The 20,233-nt window shown below is 37.4% G+C and overlaps 1 protein-coding gene across 7 annotated transcripts in view; it reads left to right on the plus strand.

Moving 5' to 3' along the window:
* IFT88 (intraflagellar transport 88) overlaps nucleotides 1–20,233 on the plus strand; it is a 134,310-nt gene that overhangs the window by 13,630 nt on the left and 100,447 nt on the right. For 3 of the 7 annotated variants that reach the window (XM_040447981.1, XM_040447983.1, XM_040447985.1), the window contains 6 exons: nucleotides 11,727–11,783; nucleotides 12,919–12,972; nucleotides 13,603–13,666; nucleotides 14,456–14,525; nucleotides 16,963–17,053; nucleotides 18,641–18,745. In XM_040447981.1, coding sequence (XP_040303915.1) covers nucleotides 11,727–11,783; nucleotides 12,919–12,972; nucleotides 13,603–13,666; nucleotides 14,456–14,525; nucleotides 16,963–17,053; nucleotides 18,641–18,745 — 441 coding nt within the window. The remainder of the gene's footprint in view (nucleotides 1–11,726; nucleotides 11,784–12,918; nucleotides 12,973–13,602; nucleotides 13,667–14,455; nucleotides 14,526–16,962; nucleotides 17,054–18,640; nucleotides 18,746–20,233) is intronic. The other 4 variants (XM_040447982.1, XM_040447986.1, XM_040447987.1 and 1 more) reach the window with 2 other exon arrangements.

The following is a 20,233-nucleotide window of genomic DNA, read 5'->3' on the forward strand; positions in this document are numbered from 1 at the left end:
ATCTTTATTATTCCTTCCTTCTGCTGGTTTATTCTTTATTGTACTTTTCCTAGTTCCTTTAGGTGTAAGGTTAGGTTGTTTATTTGAGATTTTACTTGCTTCTGCTTTTGAGAAAGAAAGTTCTTTTTGAAAAGAACTGCTTTTGCTACACCCCAAAGGTTTTGGACCCTTGTGTTTTCATTTCATTTGTTTCCACGTACTTTTTTATTTCTTCTTTTATGGCCTGGTTGACCCATTCATTGTTTATATAACCTCCATGTATTTATGGTCTTTCCAGATTTTTTCTTGTGGTTGACTTCGAGTTTTGTAGCATTGTGGTCAGAGAAGGTGCATGGAAGACTTCACTCTTCTTGAATTGGTTGAGACCTCTTTTGTAGCCTAATACATGATCTGTTTTGGAGAATGTTCTGTGTATACTTGAAAAGAATGTGTACTCTGCTGTTTAGGATGGAATGTTCTGAATATATCTGTTAAATCCATCTGTTCTAGTCAGTCATTCAAAGCCATTGTTTTCTTGTTGATTTTCTGTTTATATAACCTACCCATTTATGTGAAGTCCTTTAATATTATTGTATTATTATTGATGAGTTCCTTTATGTTTGTTATTATTTTATGTATTTGGGTGCCTCCATTTGGGTGCATAAATATTTACAATTGTTGTATCTTCTTTTAGATTGTCCCCTTTATTATTAGATAGCGTCCTTCTTTGTCTCTTGTTATAGTCTTTGTTTTAAAGTCTAGTTTATCTGATATAAGCCATTGCTACTCTGGCTTTCTTTTGACATCCATTTGCATGATAGATGTTTCTTCATCACCTCACTTTCAATCTGCAGGTGGCTTTAGGTCTAAAATGAGTCTCTTGTAGGCACCATGTAGATGGGTCTTGTTTTTTTTTTTAATCCATTCTGACACCCTGTGTCTTTTGATTGGAGTGTTTAGTCCATTTACATGCAAAGTAATTCTTGATAGATATGTATGTACTGCCATTTTATTACTTGTTTTGTGATTGTTTCTGAGGATTTTCTCTGATCATTTATCTTCCTCTCTTTCGTGGCTTACTGGTTTTCTTTAGTGATATATTGGGATTTCTTTCTCTTATTTCTTTTCATTAGGTTTGTATATAACCTTTTCTGTGTATAGCAGTCTATATTAAGTTGTTGATCATTTGGGTTTGAATCCATTCTTTACTTCTGCCCTTTACACGTTTTAAGTATATCGTTCATAGTTTACATCCTTTTATTTTGTGAGTTCTTTGACTGATTTTTTATAGAAATGCTCATTTTTACTGCTTTTGTGTTTTCTAATTTCTTTCTGTTGCCTTTTGTTTTTCCTTTCCACTCAAAGAGGTCCCATTAGTATTTCTTGCAGGGTTGGTTTAGTGGTCATCGGCTCGTTTAGTTTTGTTTGGGAAACTCTTTATCTCTTCTCCTATTCTGAATGATAGCCTTGCTGGATAGAGTATTCTTGGCTGCAGGTTTTTCCCGTCCAGCATTTTGACTATATCATGCCACTCCCTTCTGGCTTGGAAAGTGTCTTCTGAAAAATCTCTAGCTAGCCTAATTGGTTTTCCCTTGTAAGTTATTGTCTTTGTTCGCGGCCTTTAATATTTTTTCTTTATCACTATATGTGCCATCTTGATTACAATATGTTTTGGTGTGGGTCTGCTTTTGTCAGTTTTGATGGGGGTTTTCCATGCCTCTTGGATCTGGATATCTGGTTCCTTCCCCAAATTAGGGAAACTTTCTGCTTTATTTCTTCAGGTAAATTTTCTGCCCCCTTTTTACTTTCTTCTTCCTGTGGGACTCCTTTAATACAAATGTTATGTTTAGTGGAGTCACTGAGCTCCTTAAGTCTCTTATTGTTTTGCATCATTCTTTTTTCTCTCTTTTGTTTGGCTTGATTACTTTCTACTACTTTGTCTTCTAGGTCATTAATTTATTTTCTGTACTTCTTCCAGTCTGCTGTTCCTTCTATCAAACGTGTTTCTCACTTCATTTATTGTACCTTAAAAAATAATTTTTTTTAATGTTTATTTTAGAGAGAGAGACAGAGTACGAGCGGGGAGAGGGGGCCGGTGGGGGGGGGGGGGGGGGGGGGGGTAGGGACAGAGAGAGAGGGAGACACAGAATCCGAAGCAGGCTCCAGGCTCTAAACTGTCAGCACAGAGCCTGATGCGGGGCTCAAACCTGTGAACTGCAAGATCATGACTTGAGCCAAAGTCAGATGCGTAACCGACCGAGCCACCCAGGTGCCCCTCATTTATTGTACCTTTTATCTCCGGTGTGTAATTTTTTATCTCATGTTAAGGGTCTCATTCATTTCTTATACCCTTTTCTGAAGCCCAGTTGAGTATCTTTATGATCATTGCTTTAAATTCTCTGTCAAGCATATGACTTATATCTGTTTTGCTTAGATCTCTGGCCATGGCCTTGTTCTGTTCTTTTATTCGAGATGAATTCCTCTGTGTTTTCATTTTGTCTAAGTCTCTGTGCCTGTTTCTCTGTGTTAGGAACGTCAGCTATGTCTCCTATTCTTGAGGGTAATGACCTTACAAAGAAGAGGTCCTGTAATGCCTTGCTGTGTAGCTTCCCTTGTTCCCCAGACCCGGACACTTCTGGAAGTGTTTCCAGTGTGTGATGTGTGCACTTCTGTTGTGTCCTGGCTGCTTTATCCTTCACACCAGCCATTTACAGAGGCTCTCTTTGCCTTTTGAGGTCAGTTTTTGTCCCTGGCCTGAATGTCACGAGTTTTAACAAGGGGTGCTCTGCTCTGTTTCTAAAGTGAGACCTGACACTACCATGGCTGGAATCGAGATTCTGCAAAACTCCCTGGTTGGTTCTAGCCCCCCCTTGAAGCTAACTAAGGGCATGTCATTAAATTCTGACCAATGGAATTTAGCAAATGTGTCCAGTATGATTTCTAGGAAATGTCCTTAAAGGGGAAAAATGTGTTCTGTCCCTCATCTTCCTTACTGTTGGCTGGAACATGACTGGAACCTGAGCAGTCATCTTGAAAAGCCAGGTATTGAGGATAGTGAAGAAATTATCCAATTCTGTCTTGTTTAAACCACTACTTTTTTGGTTTTCCTATCACTTGCAACCAAACCTAATCTTCAGAATTAATATTGTTCTAGATCTTAAACATTTTCATCCCAAGAAAAAAAATGTTTTGTAACTATGTTTGGTGAGGAATGCTAACCAGGCTGATGGTAGTTATCAGTATATACAAATATATATTGTCATGTTGTACTCTTGAAACGTATGTGATGTTATATGTCAATTATACCTCAATTAAAAAGAAAGACTAGAACTACTAAGGATAAGGGCTGGCATAATGGAAAGAATGCTGGGGTGGGGGTCAGGAGAACAGGGACTTATCCAATTTACCGACTGTTTAAGTTTGGCCAAATTTCTTAACTTTTTGGTGTCACTCATACCCTTATAAAATGGCACTATTGGTCTTTGTCCCTGCTTTAAATTTGAGTGTAAACTAAGGATTAAATGGAATTATAGCTATTAAAAAAAACAAAAAGACAAAAAGAAACTCCCTGGTTGGGAGACCAGGGACATCAGGGAGTGTTGACAGGGGTTTGGGCCAGTCTTCTGGGGGGAGGGGTCTGTGGTGATGCATCTTACACAGCCTGACTACGAAATGCAGTTTTACAGGAGTGTGGGGGGCAAGGCTTAGTGTAGGAACGTTAAGTAGCAAATGTCTGTGCTGTGCTGGTTCCTACAGGTGGCCCTATGTTTATGCCAACGGGCTAGGGAAGGAAATGGCAACAGCCGGTTTATTTGTTCCCAGAAGGGTCTCTCTGTGAGCACTGTCTCTCTGGAGTACACTCTGAGATGACCGAATAACCTCCCCACTGTGTGCCCCAGGCACTCTTCAGGTCACTCTTTCCATGCCTTGCGTCCACAGGTTGTTTACCCGCCTTCTCTCCAAGAACAGCGCAGTGTCCTCCCGGCTCTATCCTAGCCAAGCCTGCTAACTTTTAAGACTCCAGGCTTTAAGCCCTGCTGCTGCCAGAAGTCATGAAATTTGGCCCTTCTTGCTTTCCAAGCCAATTTCTATGGGAATTCGTTTTCCCCAAGCACTCCCCTCTGTGTTAGTCTGTCTCTTACCCTTCTCTGCCCCCACAGCTCCTTTCCCACAGCAGTGACCACTGTCCCTCCATGCCTCCAGCCTCCCTTTCTCTCCCAAACTGCATCTCCACACTTCTGCCTTCTTTGATGTGGCCTCTTCCCTACCTTTAGTTGTGGAGCTTGTTCTGCTAGTTTTCAGGTCAGTTTCTGGAGTATTTAGGATGATTTGACAGTTATCTTGTGTTTGTGGGACAAAGTGAGCCTAGGGTCCTCTTACTCTGCCACCGTCTTCCTGAATCCCTCCCCTTCGTAACCATTTTTAAATCATGGTTCAGTATGTTAAATATATTCTCATTCTTGTGAGACAGATCTCCAGGAGTTTTTTATCGCCCCACACGGAAGCTCTATACCGATTAAGCAGAACTGTGCATTCTCCCTCTAGCCTGCGGCAGCTGTCTTTCTACCTTCTGCCTTTAGGAATTCGACTGCTCTAGGTACCTCGTACAAGTGGAATTCTGCAGTCCTTGTCTTTTTTGTGACTGGCTTGGTTCGCTTAGCATGATGTCTTCAAGGTTCATCTGTGTTGTAGGATGTGACAGGATTTCCTTCCTTTTTAAGGCTAATAATCCTGCGTGTGTGTATCGTACTGTGTTCCATGAACACGTGGGTACTCCTACCTCTGGGCTCTTATGAATGGTGCTGCTGTCAACATAGGTAGGCAGATGTGTCTTTGCAACCCTCTTTTTGGTTCTTCGGATGTATACCCAGAAGTCGGATTGCTGCGTCCCACAGTAATTCTATTTTGAATGTTTTGAGGAACCTCCATACTGTTTCCACAGCAGTTGCACCATTTTATAATCCTGCTAACAGTAACAGGGTTCCAGTTTCTCTGCATCCTCACGAACACTTACTTTCTATTGTTTTGATGGTAGCAGTTTTAATGGGCATGCAGTGATTCTTGATTTTGATTTCATTTCTCCTATGATTAGTGATGTTGAGTATCTTTTTGTAGGCTTCTTGGCCATTTGTATATCATCTTTGAGGAGATGTCTCTTCAAGTCCTTTGCCCATTTTTTAACTGGGCTATCCTGATTTTTTTGGTGTTGAGTTGTAGGTGTTGATATATTCTGGATATTAACCCCTTATCAGATATATGATTTGCATATTATTGTCTCCCATTTTGTAGTTTGCCTTTGCGTCCTGTTGATTATGTCCTTTGACGCACGCACTTTTTTTAAGTTTGATGTAGCCCCATTTTTATAGCTTCACTTTTGTTGCCTGTACTTTGGGCATCAATTCCAACAAATCATTGCTCTGTCCAACGTTATGAAATTTTTCCACTATGCTTTCTGGGAGTTTTGTAGTTTTAGGTTTTATATTTAGACCTTTAATCCATTTTGAGTTAATTTCTTGTGTGTCGGCTCTAATTTCATCCTTTTGCAAGCAGATATACAGCTTTCCCAGCACCATATGTTGGAGAGACTGACCTTTCCCTATTATGTGGTCTTTGCACGCTTATGGAAGATCACTTGACCATATGGAAGGTTTTTTTCCTGCAGTTTTTATTCTGTCCCATTGGTCTGTTTGTGTTTATGCCAGCACCACACTGTTTACATATAGTAGCTTTGTAATCAAATGAATTTCAGGATGAATTTTCTATTTCTTAAAAAATGGGCATTGATATTTTGGTAGCAATTGCATTGAATCTGTAGACTGCTTTGAGTAGTATTGACATCATAACAATAATTAAGTTTTCTAGTCCTTCAGCGTGGGATGACTTTTTTATTTGTGTCTTCTTTAATTTCTTTCTGCAGTGTTTTGTAGCTTTCAGTATATCCAGTAAGTGAATTTTAAAGTATTTTAGATCAAAAAGTTTCTTTATACTCTTGAGAATATAAATATTATTAGTTATGTAAGGCATTGGAATATATTTACCTAAAATACTCATTGTTTAAAAAATATTTGCCTTTCTGATTTTTAAAGTTACATAAATATTGATCCTCCAAAACACTGGCGCTTAGTTTACAAATTACTCCTTCCTTGGATTAATGCCCTTCAGTTACTTAATTAATGTTTTACCAATGCATAAATTGCTAGAGTGATTTTTTCAATAGTATTATTAAAGTTTATGTGTCATGCAAAGCATAGGCATCTGGCCTTCTGCAGTGCATGAAATCTGTCAAGCTTTTTTTTGTAGTTGAAAATAAACAAGGTTGGCACAAAGTAAAATAGCAAAGAACAGAAAGTTCTACCCCTAATGTTCTATGTCTAATATTCCTTTTTTTGAACTACTCTTCCCCACTTGCTCACTACTATATAGCAGTGGATCTCAGTCCTCCTCTACAACTGTCCCAAGGGACATTTGGCCTGGAGATATTTTTGGTCGTAACAACTTGGGTGAGTGCCACTGGCATCTACTGGGTAGCAGGCAGAGATGCTGCTAAACATTATATAATTCACAGGGTACCCCCCCCCCATAAAAATTATGTGGTGAAAGGTCAGTAGTACCAAAGTTGAGAAACTCTGATGTATAGCACCCTCTCTGCTTTTTTTTTTTTAATTTTTTTTTTCAACGTTTTTTTATTTATTTTTGGGACAGAGAGAGACAGAGCATGAACGGGGGAGGGGCAGAGAGAGAGGGAGACACAGAATCAGAAACAGGCTCCAGGCTCCGAGCCACCAGCCCAGAGCCCGACGCGGGGCTCGAACTCACGGACCGCGAGATCGTGACCTGGCTGAAGTCGGACGCTTAACCGACTGCGCCACCCAGGCGCCCCCACCCTCTCTGCTTTACATGAAGTGTCCTTTTGCTTTCACCTTGCCTCACTGTGTTACTTTCTCTCTTTCCTCTCTGTCATGTGTATTATTTAGCAAAAATAAGTTATCAGTATTAAACAACCACTTACAGTGGAAATTATCTTGTGAGTAGCTTTCCCATCACATTTATGTAAGTGAATTTAGTGTAGTTCCCTGCAATGAGGTTTGGCAACTATACAGTTAGAGGACACAAAGGACTGTGTACTCCACAAGACTATTTTCACTTTTTTTTTTTTCTCAAGTTTATTTATTTATTTATTTTGAGAGTGAGAAAGAAAGCGTTCAGGAGGGGCGCCTGGGTGGGCAGTCGGTTGAGCATCCGACTTCAGCCAGGTCACGATCTCACGGTCCGTGAGTTCGAGCCCCGCGTCGGGCTCTGGGCTGATGGCTCAGAGCCTGGAGCCTGTTTCCGATTCTGTGTCTCCCTCTCTCTCTGCCCCTCCCCCGTTCATGCTCTGTCTCTCTCTGTCCCAAAAATAAATAAACGTTGAAAAAAAAAATTTTTTTTAAAAGAAAGCGTTCAGGAGGGAAAGGGGCAGAGAGAGAGAGAAAGTGTGAATCCCAAGCAGGCTCCCCGTGGTCAGCACAGAACCTGACACAGGGCTTGATCTAATGAACCATGAGATCATGACCTGAGCTGAAATCGAGTCAGATGCTTAACTGATTGAGCCACCCAGCCATCCCTGGACAATTCTCATTTCTGATACCAACTGCAAGTTTAGGGGATTCCCAAAACCACCTTCAGGTTCAATTATTCTTTGAAAGGGCTCACAGAACTCACTGAAGGCTATTATACTCATGACTTATTACAGGGGAAGGATACAGTTAAAATCTGCAAAGGAAAGTGACATATAGGACAGAGGCTGGGGGATCGAAACGTAGAACATCTGGTTATTCTTTTCGTGTGGAATCCTGCATGACATTAACTCCTCCTGGCCAATCTGTGTGATGACAGTACTTACGGAAAGAATATTGCTAACTAGGGAAGACCACTCACAACGTTGGTATCCAGGGTTTTTACTGGGACTCTATCACATATTGTTAACATGTCTGACGTTTAGTCTCCAGCCCCTTCTGGAAATTTGGACTAATACCTCTGGAAGTTAAAACTGATATTGTGTTGTCTCAAAGCTCCCATCATAAATCACATTGTTCAGTTTTCTGGTGGCCAAAGCCCCTAGGCAAACAAAGAAATACATATCAGGCAGGACATTCCAAGGGCTTAGAGATCACTCCCAGTAGCCAAGAGCAGAGCCAGACCTCTCCTTGGATAAAATTAATTCTTGACTACACATTTCATAATCAGTGTTTTAATTTTAAGGTTACCTTCATCACGGAAAGAAAAATCATATGTTCTTTCAGTAAGCTAATGACTAGGCTATAAGCTTTTTGAAGAAGCTGACTGTCTTATACAGTGTTCTTTTCTTTGCTACTGTAGCTGCTTCATAAGTCTTTATTCCATGACTTAGTAAATAAGCAAACATTTTCTTCAGTTTAGTGATTTCAGGTATCAGACATCAAGTGATAATTTTACCATGCTGGCCTTTCAGTGATGTTTAGAAGTGACGTTAGGGATCCTTATTTTATAGATGAGAAAACTGAAGCCTAGAGAGGCCAAAAGTCTCACAGCTAGCCATAGCTGGGTTAGAGCTTAAGTCTCTTGACCTCCTATTGAATGGTATTTTCATCACAGTCTACTTATTATGTTAAACAGAGAGAAATTGTATAACTTCTATGTGAAAGGTATTAGTTTACTCGTGGGATAAAATTCTAACTAGCTCCAAAGGACTTTATAATCTTAGGGAGGGAAATAAAATGGATACATATGTTCAAAGCATAATGTAATCAGCATTGTACAAAAAAAAGTGCAAATTGCTATGGGATGTCAAAGACATTACTTGTCACTAGTTGGGACAATCAGACAAGGATGCTTAGAATTTAAATTTACAGGGGCTACTGGGTGGCGCAGTCCGTTAAGCGTCCGACTTCAACCAGGTCACGATCTCACGGTCCGTGAGTTCGAGCCCCGCGTCGGGCTCTGGGCTGATGGCTCAGAGCCTGGATCCTGTTTCCGATTCTGTGTCTCCCTCTCTCTCTGCCCCTTGCCCGTTCATGCTCTGTCTCTCTCTGTCCCAAAAATAAATAAACGTTGAAAAAAAAAATAAAATAAATTTACAGTTGAATATTAAAGGGTATGTACAATTAAGATTGATCTTAAGATATGGGAGGAAAGGCATTGCAGATGAGGGTGTAAAGCAAATGAAGGAAGAGACTGTTGAATCTACTGTATCGGAAGAGATCAGTCTTATACTTAAAAAAAAAAAACATGGATTTAGTCATTAGTAAGTAGTTAAAAGAATAATAGTCTCTTTCCTTCAGTTTGTTCTCATGGAAAAAATTGCTGAGACCCATATCCTTTCTTTTCAGCATTTTCTAAGATATGTCAGATCAAGTTTGTTAATGATTTTGTTTAAGAGTTCTGTATTTTTACTGATTTTTTGGGTTGGGGAGGCTACTGGTTCATTAGAAAGATGTCAAAATTTACCATATGTGGATTTATTTCTTTTTTTAGGGTTTTGCTTTATTTGGAGAAAAAATATTTAGAATTATTATATTTTCAGTATAAATTGAGCCTTTTATTGTTTTTGAAATGTCCTATCTCTAGTAATACTGTTTGTCTCTTTTGCCAGATATTAATATGGCTACTCAAGCTCTCTTTTATCTAGCATTTGCATGATATGTCTTTCCCATCTCTTTGCTTTCAACTTTTCCATCCATATATTTAAGATGTATTTCTCGTTAGCAGAATGTAACTGAGTTCTGTTTTTGAAATGCAGTCTGAGAATCTTAGTCTTTTAGTGAAGTATTTAGTCCATTTATATTTAATGAAATTACTGATTTGGTTTTAATTTATTGTTTTATTTGCTTTTTGTTTTTTCCTGCCTCTCTTATATATCATCTCTCTCATTTCTTGCCTTCTTTTGTTTTTTTTTATTATTCCATTTCCCCCCAATGTTATCTTGGGAATTTACATTCTTTAACCATTCTTTTAGTGTTTTCCTAAAGATTACACTACTTGTCTTCAAATTATTAAAGTCTAGTATAACTTTGTATTTTACTACTTCCTAGACAATGCCAGAATTTTACATTTTTTAGCAATTTTTCAGTTCTGTAATTTCTATTTATTCCTTTTTTATAGTTTCCAATTCTCTGCTGAAATTGTGTCTTATCTTTTAATTCATTGATCATATTAAGAAGCATAGTTATGTTAAAGTCTGTATCTGACATTTCCATTATATATATCCTTTTCTGAGTTTTTGTTCTTTTGTTCTCTTGGCTTTTAGTTAGGTAGTCTTGCCTCCTGTAAGTCTGGTTGTTTTTTGTTGTTGTTTTTAAGATTTTATTTTTAAGTAGTCTCTATATCTAACACAGGGCTTAAACTTACAACCCTGAGAGCTGCACACTCTACTGACTCAGCCAGCCAGGCTCCCCTGTCTGGTTGTTTTTGATTCAGTGCCAGGCAGTGTAAATGAAAAAATTCAGAGATAATTCAAGGCCGTATGTCTGAGCTGTCCAGTATGATAACTACTAGCTACATGTGGCTATTTACATTTAAATGATTTAAAATAAAATGTAAAAATTCAGATCCTTATTATACCAAACACATTTCAAATGCTCAACAGCCACGTGTGGCTAATAGCTATCTTATCAGACAGGGCAGATATAGAACATTTTCATCACTATAGGAAAGTTCTGTTGGATAGCACAGCTCTAGATGATCTTATCTTTCATTAGAGAATTTACTTTTGCATATAGCCCTAGAGGCACTAGGAGTCCTGGCTCACCCTAATTCAGTTAAGTTTGGGGTGATTCTAAATTGGACGTCGGTGTTTATGAGAGGTAGTATACTTCTCATTTACTTTTCAATTGTAGAGTGTAGCCTTTAGAGGTCACAGACTGAAGCCTGGAGGATTACCAGGGCTCCAGTGTTTTATCTCTTCAGACCTGTAAGTCTGTGGAAAGCTGTGTTCAGCTTCTCAGCCATGCCTCTGAATTGAGCAGATGCCTGTTGGAGAAAAGCAGGCTTAAATGCAGGAGTACCTCTCAAGCCTTCCCTTTTCCTTATCTTGGGACCTTGTAATTTTTCACTTCCTTCTGGTTTTCTAACGTATTCAAATTGATTTTTCCTAAAAATATTTTTGTCCCCTGCTTTTTTAGTTGTTCTTATTGGGAAAGTTGTTTAAAACACAGTCCATCATAGCCAGAAGTAGAGCTCTTCTACTAACGATGTTTTAACCAAATACTTCAAACAAATATGCTTAACAACTAACATGCATAGAACATTTCCACCTACATGGCCCTATTTGATTCCAACTATAATCTTGTGATCAAGATATCCTTATTTCAGAGATAAGAAAATTTAGGTTCATAAAGATACGAATAAAAACAGCTGGTAGTAGGAGAGCTGAGAATCAAACCCAGATTCTCTGATGCCAAATCGTATGTATTTTGTTAGGCCTAGTGGCTGGCAGTAATAAGTATGCATAATGAATGATAGATACAACCATGAATACTAATCTTTCGTGTTGGTGCCTCAGGTCATTCTAAAGCCCCCTTTTTCCTTTAAAATGAATTCTAGAATAAGTCTCCCTCTTAATACTTTACAATACCTAGGCCCCTTAATATTTAGGATAATTAAAGGGAAGTTATCCTAAATATTATATACTACTTCTTTACTGATGAGTCTATATTTCCCATTGCTTTTTTAGTTTTCAATTGTGTAGCTTAATCTGAATTCCATTAATTATGTCTTTTTTCCTCCCCAAGATAACTGCTAAAATACCAAGCACAGCAGTTACTAGACCTGTAGCTACTGGATATGGGGTAGGTTTTCTTAAGCTAAAAATCTTAAGGTGCTTTTTCTCATCCATAAGTTGACTTTAGGCACTTCTAAATAATTTTGGCCATCTTTTCAGTCCATGACCCAGGTATGTTTTCCATTTAGGATAGTTACAAACATTGTGAAAGTCTAATTTGATTAATAGCTTTTACTATTCTAGTCATTCTGATTGTAAATTTATCAGAAAATATTTTCTTATCATTTCTTATTTGTAAACCTTATGTTTATTGACTGACTTCCTTTCATTTTCTGTGTAATATTACCAAGTCTCGTGTATTCCATTCATATTTTATGTGGAGTTAAGTGTTATATAAATGTAATGATGTTTATAATTTTTTAAGCCTACCAATTAATACATGAAAAACATAAAGTTTGAAAAAAACTTCAGAAGCACATATTTGGGTCTTTTATTTGAGATCTTCAGAGGAAAGATGGTATATAAAAATCCATAAAGGAAAATTTTTAGGTCTTGCCCAAATTTGGATGTTAGCATACATGCAATAAAAGGGGAATGGGAGAAAAATGGAAGAATGAGGTGGAATAGCATTTCCTAGTCCTTATTATAATATTTCTTAGGGGTCAGAAAAATGGTTTTAGTACCTAGCTAGAGGTCCAGGAAACTTGACTTTATACTGTTCCTTTAGATGAATAAGGAAAGCAGTCACACACATAATGTAAGTGTGTGTCAAATGAAACATGCTCTTATTAATCAGCCTAAGCATGTATTACTCATAAATTTGATTTTTTTTTTGGTGGTGTTTTAGAACAGGAGACTGCAAACCTTTTCCGTGAAGAGCCAGGCAATTTAGGCTTTGCGGGTCAGATAGTCCCTATTGCAATTACCAGCCTCTGTGTTTGTAGTGCGGAAGCCGCCGTAGACAGTGTGCAGACCAGTGGGGTGTAGCTGTATTTCAGGCTGAGGGTTGTGCTTCATGGAAGCTTGTTTTAGACTTTTATTGTTTAATCTTATATCTTCAGGTTATAAATGGAAAAAATTAAGTTTACTTGCCAATAGAATGAGGAAAAAAAGTTATGAAGGAAACTTTTATAACTTGGTTTTTATAAAATTAAATGTAGATATTTTTTGGAACCATTTTAATTTAGTTTTCTGTTTGCTAGTCCAAGACATCCCTGGCATCATCGATGGGAAGACCAATGACAGGGGCTATTCAGGTATCTCTGTCATGTGCTTGTTCATTTTGGGCCTCTCTTGTGACTTAGAATATTATTACCAACTTTTTTTATTACATTATTTTAAAATGTTAAAGAAAGTGTTTCTTACATAATGACCCGGATTCTTTAAATTATGGGCTGAAGGTTGGCCTATTCAAAATCTTTGGAGGTAAAATCTCTTTGGCTTTACTCAGGTCTCAAATGAAATCCCACTGGGGAGTGGACATAGGACTGATAATTGGCTTGTGTGGTAACTCTGGGTCCCATCTTTCCTATGCTATCACTTATAACAATTCCTGAAATTTCTCTCATAGGCATATAGGAGGCCAACAAAAGTAGAGGAGCAGCCAGCTGATAACCTGTATGACTTACATGAGATCCTACATAAAAATCCATGAGTATTTCTTTTCAAACTAGGAGTAAGCCCAGTTAAAGCAAGGAATTGAAATGTTGTAGAGGAAAGGCAAAATAGAGACAGGACTGACATGGATAGGCAGAGGTGAGGAATAAGCAGGTAGTAATGAAAAAATCTGTTAAAAATTAAGACTAATGTATGTGCTTGTGCAGAACTACAAATAAGAGGTAAATCTTATTTAAGAATACTTTTTAAATGACTGTTTTTCTTCCAAGGATGGAGTTACTAGACCAATGACAGCAGTGAGAGCAGCTGGTTTTACCAAAGCAGCTGTAAGAGGTTTGTTATATTATCTCTTCTAATCATTTTTTTTTCAGGTGTTTTCACTTTGTTATTTTCTATGTGTAAATGTTATTACTGTTTTAAAGGAAACCTGACATACCGTTGATTGTAAGGTGTGTCATTCTTTAGGTACCATTAAAAAAGGAAAGGGGTAATGAAAATGTTCTGCATCTTAATTGGAAGAGTGGTTATACTGGCATGGGATTTGTCAAAATGTACTGAATTGTACATTAAAATATGTGCATTTTTTTAAAAACTAAAAAGTGTATACTTTTAGTATACTTTTAGTATACTTTTAGTTTTTAGTTTTAAAAACTAAAAAAGTGTATACAAGTTAGAGCTCAGTTAAAAAATTGTAGGTGAAAACAGTGCTTAAAGATGTAAGTTAAGTCATAATTTAAAAATGAAATTATTATGAAAAAATTAATGTATAGTATACCAACAAAGAAAATTAAGAACCCAATAGCAAGTCATTACTCACATGATTGATAATTTAGAGCTCACAAGAGGATAGATTACTGTAGGGGAGAAGTGAACACTGACAAGAGTTCGCTCACTTTTGTTTTCACATTTTATTCACATAGTTTTATGTATATAAAAAATCTCGCCAATTTCTTGATACATAAAATACTTACATAGGCATAATAAAATGTCCTGGCCATTTAATAAATAGGTAACTTAAAGCATTTAATAAATAGGTAGATTAAATAACTTGTGCAAGTTTTTATGTTTTCTTCAATTACGCTGTGTCACAAGTTCACTATGAACTCTTGAATTGTGTCTCAGGCTCTGCGTTTGACCCCCTTGGTCAGTCAAGGGGCCCTGCTCCTCCTTTGGAAGCCAAAAATGAAGATAGGTATGTAAATCGTTATGCTGTTGTTTTATTGTTGTTGTTGCATATTTTTAATTTTTATTTTCCAAATACATAATTCTCAGTTATTTTAAAAATTCTTGGGGCGCCTGGGTGGCGCAGTCGGTTAAGCGTCCAACTTAAGCCAGGTCACGATCTCGCGGTCCGTGAGTTCGAGCCCCGCGTCAGGCTCTGGGCTGATGGCTCAGAGCCTGGAGCCTGTTTCCGATTCTGTGTCTCCCTCTCTCTCTGCCCCTCCCCCATTCATGCTCTGTCTCTCTCTGCCCCAAATAAATAAATAAACATTGAAAAAAAAATTAAAAAAAAAAAAAATTCTGGTCAGAAGCACCCCTATGTTTATGGCAGCATTGTTTTTAACAACCAAGATATGGAAGCAGCCCATAATCGTAGCTCTTAAACTCCGTATTTGGGCTGTTGAATAAATTACACAATTTCTCTTTTTCACTAACAAGGAGCCTCTACAGAAAATATGTTCACTTTATATCCTAGTTAATAACAACATGTTTGCTAATAAAAGTATGTTAGTTTATTCAAATAGCAGGTCATTTAGGATCCTTTCAGCTGCCAACAACAGAATACGTATCAGAAAAAATACACACACAATAAGAAGGTTTAGTGTGTAATAGGAAGTCTGGAGGAAGGGCATTTCTAGGTATGGTTAATTTCACCGCTCAGTAACATCACGCCTGGTTCAGCTTCTGTGTGATTCCCTTGGCCGTTTTCAAGAGCTTGCCCATCCTATCATGCCTCAAGAGCCCCGAGAGTTCAAAATCTACATGTAGTTCATAATGCCTAGAGTCAGAAAGTTCCCAGTCTTGGATTCCTTTTAAAAAGCAAAGAAAATCTTCCCGGGAGTCCCCAACCCCAAGTAAACCTGTCTTCATTTCTCACTGGTCAGAAATGCATCACGTGCACATGACTGAACCAAACGTTTGGTAAGAGAATGAGCCTCTTGTTGACTAGCTGAGATCCTGTATGCAAGGAGGAAGACTGGTGGTAGGTTCTGGTGTGAGTAGGTATCTAGCAGTGTGCATGTAGAGTTCATTTTACTGGCATTTAATAGGACAGAGTAGTTACTTTTAGTGTCTTCATACAGTTCTCTTACAGGTTTTTCACTTTAAATTTTTATTTTCATATTTTAGGCTTATAATCTATAAGCAACATTTATTAGACATTTATTAAGAGTGTTTCAGAATAGATAACAGAGTTCTGTACTTCGTTGTAACCTTTATAAAACCACATCTCTTATGCTCATTGCTCCGAATTTTGTAGATTTTTAGTAAACTAATAAAATTTGTATCCTACCTGACTAAATTTATTTTTATTTTTAATTTTTTTAATGTTCGTTTATTCTTGAGAGAGACAGAGCGTGAGGGGAGAGGCAGAGTGAGAGAGAGACACACAGAATCTGAAGCAGGCACAGGCTCTGAGCTGTCAGCACAGAGCCTGACGTGTTGTTCAAACTCACAAATTGTGAGATCATGACCTGAGTCAGACACTTAAGCAAGTGAGCCACCCAGGCGCCCTTACCTGACTGAATTTATAGTCAGATTCCACCAAAGAATATGATTCTATAGACAAAGCTATACTATTAAACTGATTCCTGTATTTTTTTTAAAGTCCATTTGTAGAGAAATAAGTGAACTACCGTGTATTTGGAAATATTCGTAGTAAAATTTTATTTAGGTACTAATGTGCTTTCAGAGTATTGTGATATTTTGCTGGATGACCGTGGTAGCAAAATGACATTAGTGTTATTTTTGAAATTATTTGGGAGTACTGTGTTTGCTACAGTGGAGTCAGGATTTTTAAACTTCTTCCCATTGTTGGAAATATTCTCTAGAATTCCTATCTGGTAGTAGTCAATCATCATCATGATCATCTCTTTTATGGGGGCTTCAGTTTTCCTCACCTTAAGGTAAAGTTTTCATTTGTCATAGGATCTGAAGAAAGGATCCACTTTCTTTTAGGGATGATACTGTAATCTCATGGGTCTTTGAATGACCTTATTTGGGTTTAAATCCTAGCTCTATAAACTAGCTGTGTGATTTTGGACATAATACTTAACTTTCTAAACCTCAGTTTCCTTCTCAGTAAAATGAGAATAATGATAGTATTTATATCAAATGTTATTGTGAGGATTAAATGACATAATTAGGGAAAAGCATCTGGTTTAGTGTTAAATTACTAATTACTGTGCTCAGTGTGTATTTTTATTAACTAAAATATGTTATTTTTGCTGTTATCATTATATAATTACTAAAAACCGTTCATTTGCTTTTTAACGCTATTTATACATTTATCTTATCTGTGACCTATTCTTATAAAAGCGCAAAATGAACAATGTTAGAAGTACATTAAATTTTAGTATATATTATTAGTGCTTGAATGAATCAAAGTACACCTGCTTTTTCTTTAATAGTCCAGAAGAAAAGATTAGACAATTAGAGAAGAAAGTAAATGAATTGGTAGAAGAAAGCTGTATTGCCAACAGTTGTGGAGACTTAAAATTGGTAAGTTCATAAACTCCTAGGACTCGAGATGATGAAGTGTGCGTATGTATGTGTGTGTACTTTTATATATGCACAAATACAAGCACATGTACAGGTTTCCCCCACTATCCGAAAGTAGAGCGAAACCTTTCATAAGTCGAAATGGCATCAAGGAAGCGATTGCCATTAATTTACACTGAAAATGGTTTGAGCTTTCCCAGGCCCCAAAACTAACCTCTCTTAGGCTTTTCTGATACCTTAGGACACATCTTGCCAACCGATGCACAGACTAAATCAAGGTCAAACACAGATGCTCACAGACAGGTCAGAGCTCTGGTGGCTTGATGCTGAGATGCCCAGGGTAGCTTCCTGAAGGGAGCGTGGGGGGGCTACTCTCGCTGCTGGGGGTCTGTATTGCCTCTGAAGGGTTTGGTGCGAAACGGACCTTGCTTCACTTCTTTTTTTCGTAAAAGCCAAAAGCCTCTTCAGGTTTCTTTTAGTTAGCGAAAACAGGTACTAATGTAGGTCTTTTGTTAAAGCAGAATGGCGTCGTGCAACCTTTTGAAAAGCGGGGGATACCCGAACAGATAAACATGTTTGTCTTGCTGTTGACTGGCTTAGAGTTTTTACTGAAGCAGTTATTTTGAAAACGTAGGCAACTGCTTCATACATAAGCTCTGATGTCAGAAATAGTTGATTGATTTTGTAATTTGTGATATTGGTCATTTCAATAGGAAACCAAATTCTAATGGATCAATTGATTGAAATTGGCAGCCTGATGGACTATTGGATTAGACTCAGCCTACCGAAAGGCGTAGCTACCACGGTCCACATGCAGTACTGAGGGCTGTTTTCTTATTTAAAGCCTCACTACCCTAAAATATTTTTTCCTATGTAAACTGCTGCAAAATCATAGTTTGCTTTGCAGAATTCTAACTCTGTTTTTTTGTGTTTTTTTTAAATTAAATACTTTCTCTTAATTTGCTTTGTTCTCATTACTTTGATTGTCATACTATATAAATGTAATTTCTGTGACTTAGTTATTAGATTAATGAATACCATTAGAAAGAATTATTCATATAAAAGCTGTTTTTATTGCTCATAGAACCGGTACTTTTTTATCTAGCTCTAAAATAAAATCCCACGGTGAGTTAATCTGTCTGTGGTTGTCTCTAGGGGAAATTAACAAAAGGTTCTTAGCATTCTGAGCAGGATATAAAAGCCAGACTAAGCATCTGTTGTAATATTGAGTAGCATTTATTCTCTTGCATGAGATGGAATTAAAATACCCAAAGTTTCAGGATTGGGAGGGAAAAGGAAGGAAATAGGTTGTCAAATCTAAATGGTGGTGGAAGGGATGGTGATAAAGAAACTTGACTTGGGGCTAATAAACTCTCCATTTTATCTGTCACATACTTCTTTTGAGGGCAGAAGGGAATTTTTATTATGGTGAGCTCCACTTTAAACAAATACTCTGGGTTCTTTTGTTTTCAAAAGAGTACAGCAGGGCCTCCTGGGAATCCCAGTTTCGTGCAGATACCTCCCAAATGCATAAAATACTCATAATGAATGCTTAAAGGAGTTGACAAAGTATCAACTTGATTTCAGGCCTTAGAAAAGGCAAAAGATGCAGGAAGAAAGGAGAGAATCTTGGTGAGACAACGAGAACAAGTTACAACTCCAGAAAATATCAATTTGGATTTAACTTACTCAGTAAGTATGAGAAATACCTATTGAGTGAAATTATTTTGGCTCGGATTTGTAGATTCCAAAAGTCTTTTTCCTTTTGTCTTTAGGGTTTTTTTTTTCCCCTGTGTTTTAAATCTTATTGGACCTCAGGTGCCCAGAGTTAGATTAATAATAATCTTTATAAAGTTCATGAGGCACTCTTACTCTTGTCTTAGGTTTGTGCAAAGATCTTTTTTTTTATTTATTTAGTTAATTAGTTGTTTTTAGTAACTTAGTACCCACAGGCTTACCACCCAATGACTCTATTTCTGGAAGATTGCTAATATTTATGCTCTGTATTTTGTGTGGTTATTTTAATGAGATTTTAATGTGGACTTTTGGTCTATGATTCTTAAGAACTTCCAACTAGGCAAATAATACAATGTTCTGTGAGGGTAGTGAAAAACAACAAAAACTAATTTCTTACAAGATTAAAAAAAAATTTTTTTTAATGTTTATTTTTTGAGAGAGAGCGAGAGAGAGAGAATGTGAATGGGGGAGGGGCAGAGAGAGAGAGAGAGAGAGAGAGAGGGAGACACAGAATCTGAAGCAAGCTCCAGACTCTGGGCTGTCAGCACAGAGCCCGACGCGGAGCTCGAACCCACGAACCGTGAGATCATGACCTGAGCCGAAGTCAGATGCTTAACTGACTGAGCCACCCAGGTGCCCCAAGATTTTTTTAATTCTTAAAAGACTTCCTTGATGTTTATACCACTATTTTAAAAGGGTGTATTTTTAGTGGGAAAAATGTTCATTTGCCAAACATATGAAAAAAAGGACATTTGAAACTGAGTAAGAATTTTTAGATGTTCGTTCTTGATAGCTAATATTTTTATTTTTTATTTATTTATTTTATTTATTTATTTATTTTTTTTCAACGTTTATTTATTTTTGGGACAGAGAGAGACAGAGCATGAACGGGGGAGGGGCAGAGAGAGAGGGAGACACAGAATCGGAAACAGGCTCCAGGCTCTGAGCCATCAGCCCAGAGCCCGACGCGGGGCTCGAACCCACGGACCGCGAGATCATGACCTGGCTGAAGTAGGACGCTTAACCGACTGCGCCACCCAGGCGCCCCATAGCTAATATTTTTAAATTTCATGAAATCTTTAGATGGGGGAGTAATTTCTAGTGATTTTTTTTACCTGTGGGAAAATAATTTTGTATAACTTAGTGACTTAAATTATAATTTGGCATACAGAGAAATACTTTTTACAGTTTTGCATATAAAGAAGTGCACAAACGAAGGTTTAAGATATTTCCACATAATGTTTAATTTTTATTTACGAAGAAAATTTGGCTCAATACCTTGCTTATTCCCTTTATTACCAGCAACATTAACAATACATGTTTATTCTTTGTAGGTCTTCCTGAGATTAATGGATGGCAAATACTACCTAAATTAGAAAGAATACTTAGAAAATTAAGGTGCAGTTTGGAGGACAGCTATGCTTATATTAATGTTCTCGTTCA

The sequence above is a fragment of the Herpailurus yagouaroundi genome, unplaced genomic scaffold (assembly GCF_014898765.1).
Source record: "Herpailurus yagouaroundi ecotype Mexico unplaced genomic scaffold, PumYag 197, whole genome shotgun sequence".
Classification (NCBI taxonomy): Eukaryota; Metazoa; Chordata; class Mammalia; order Carnivora; family Felidae; genus Herpailurus; species Herpailurus yagouaroundi.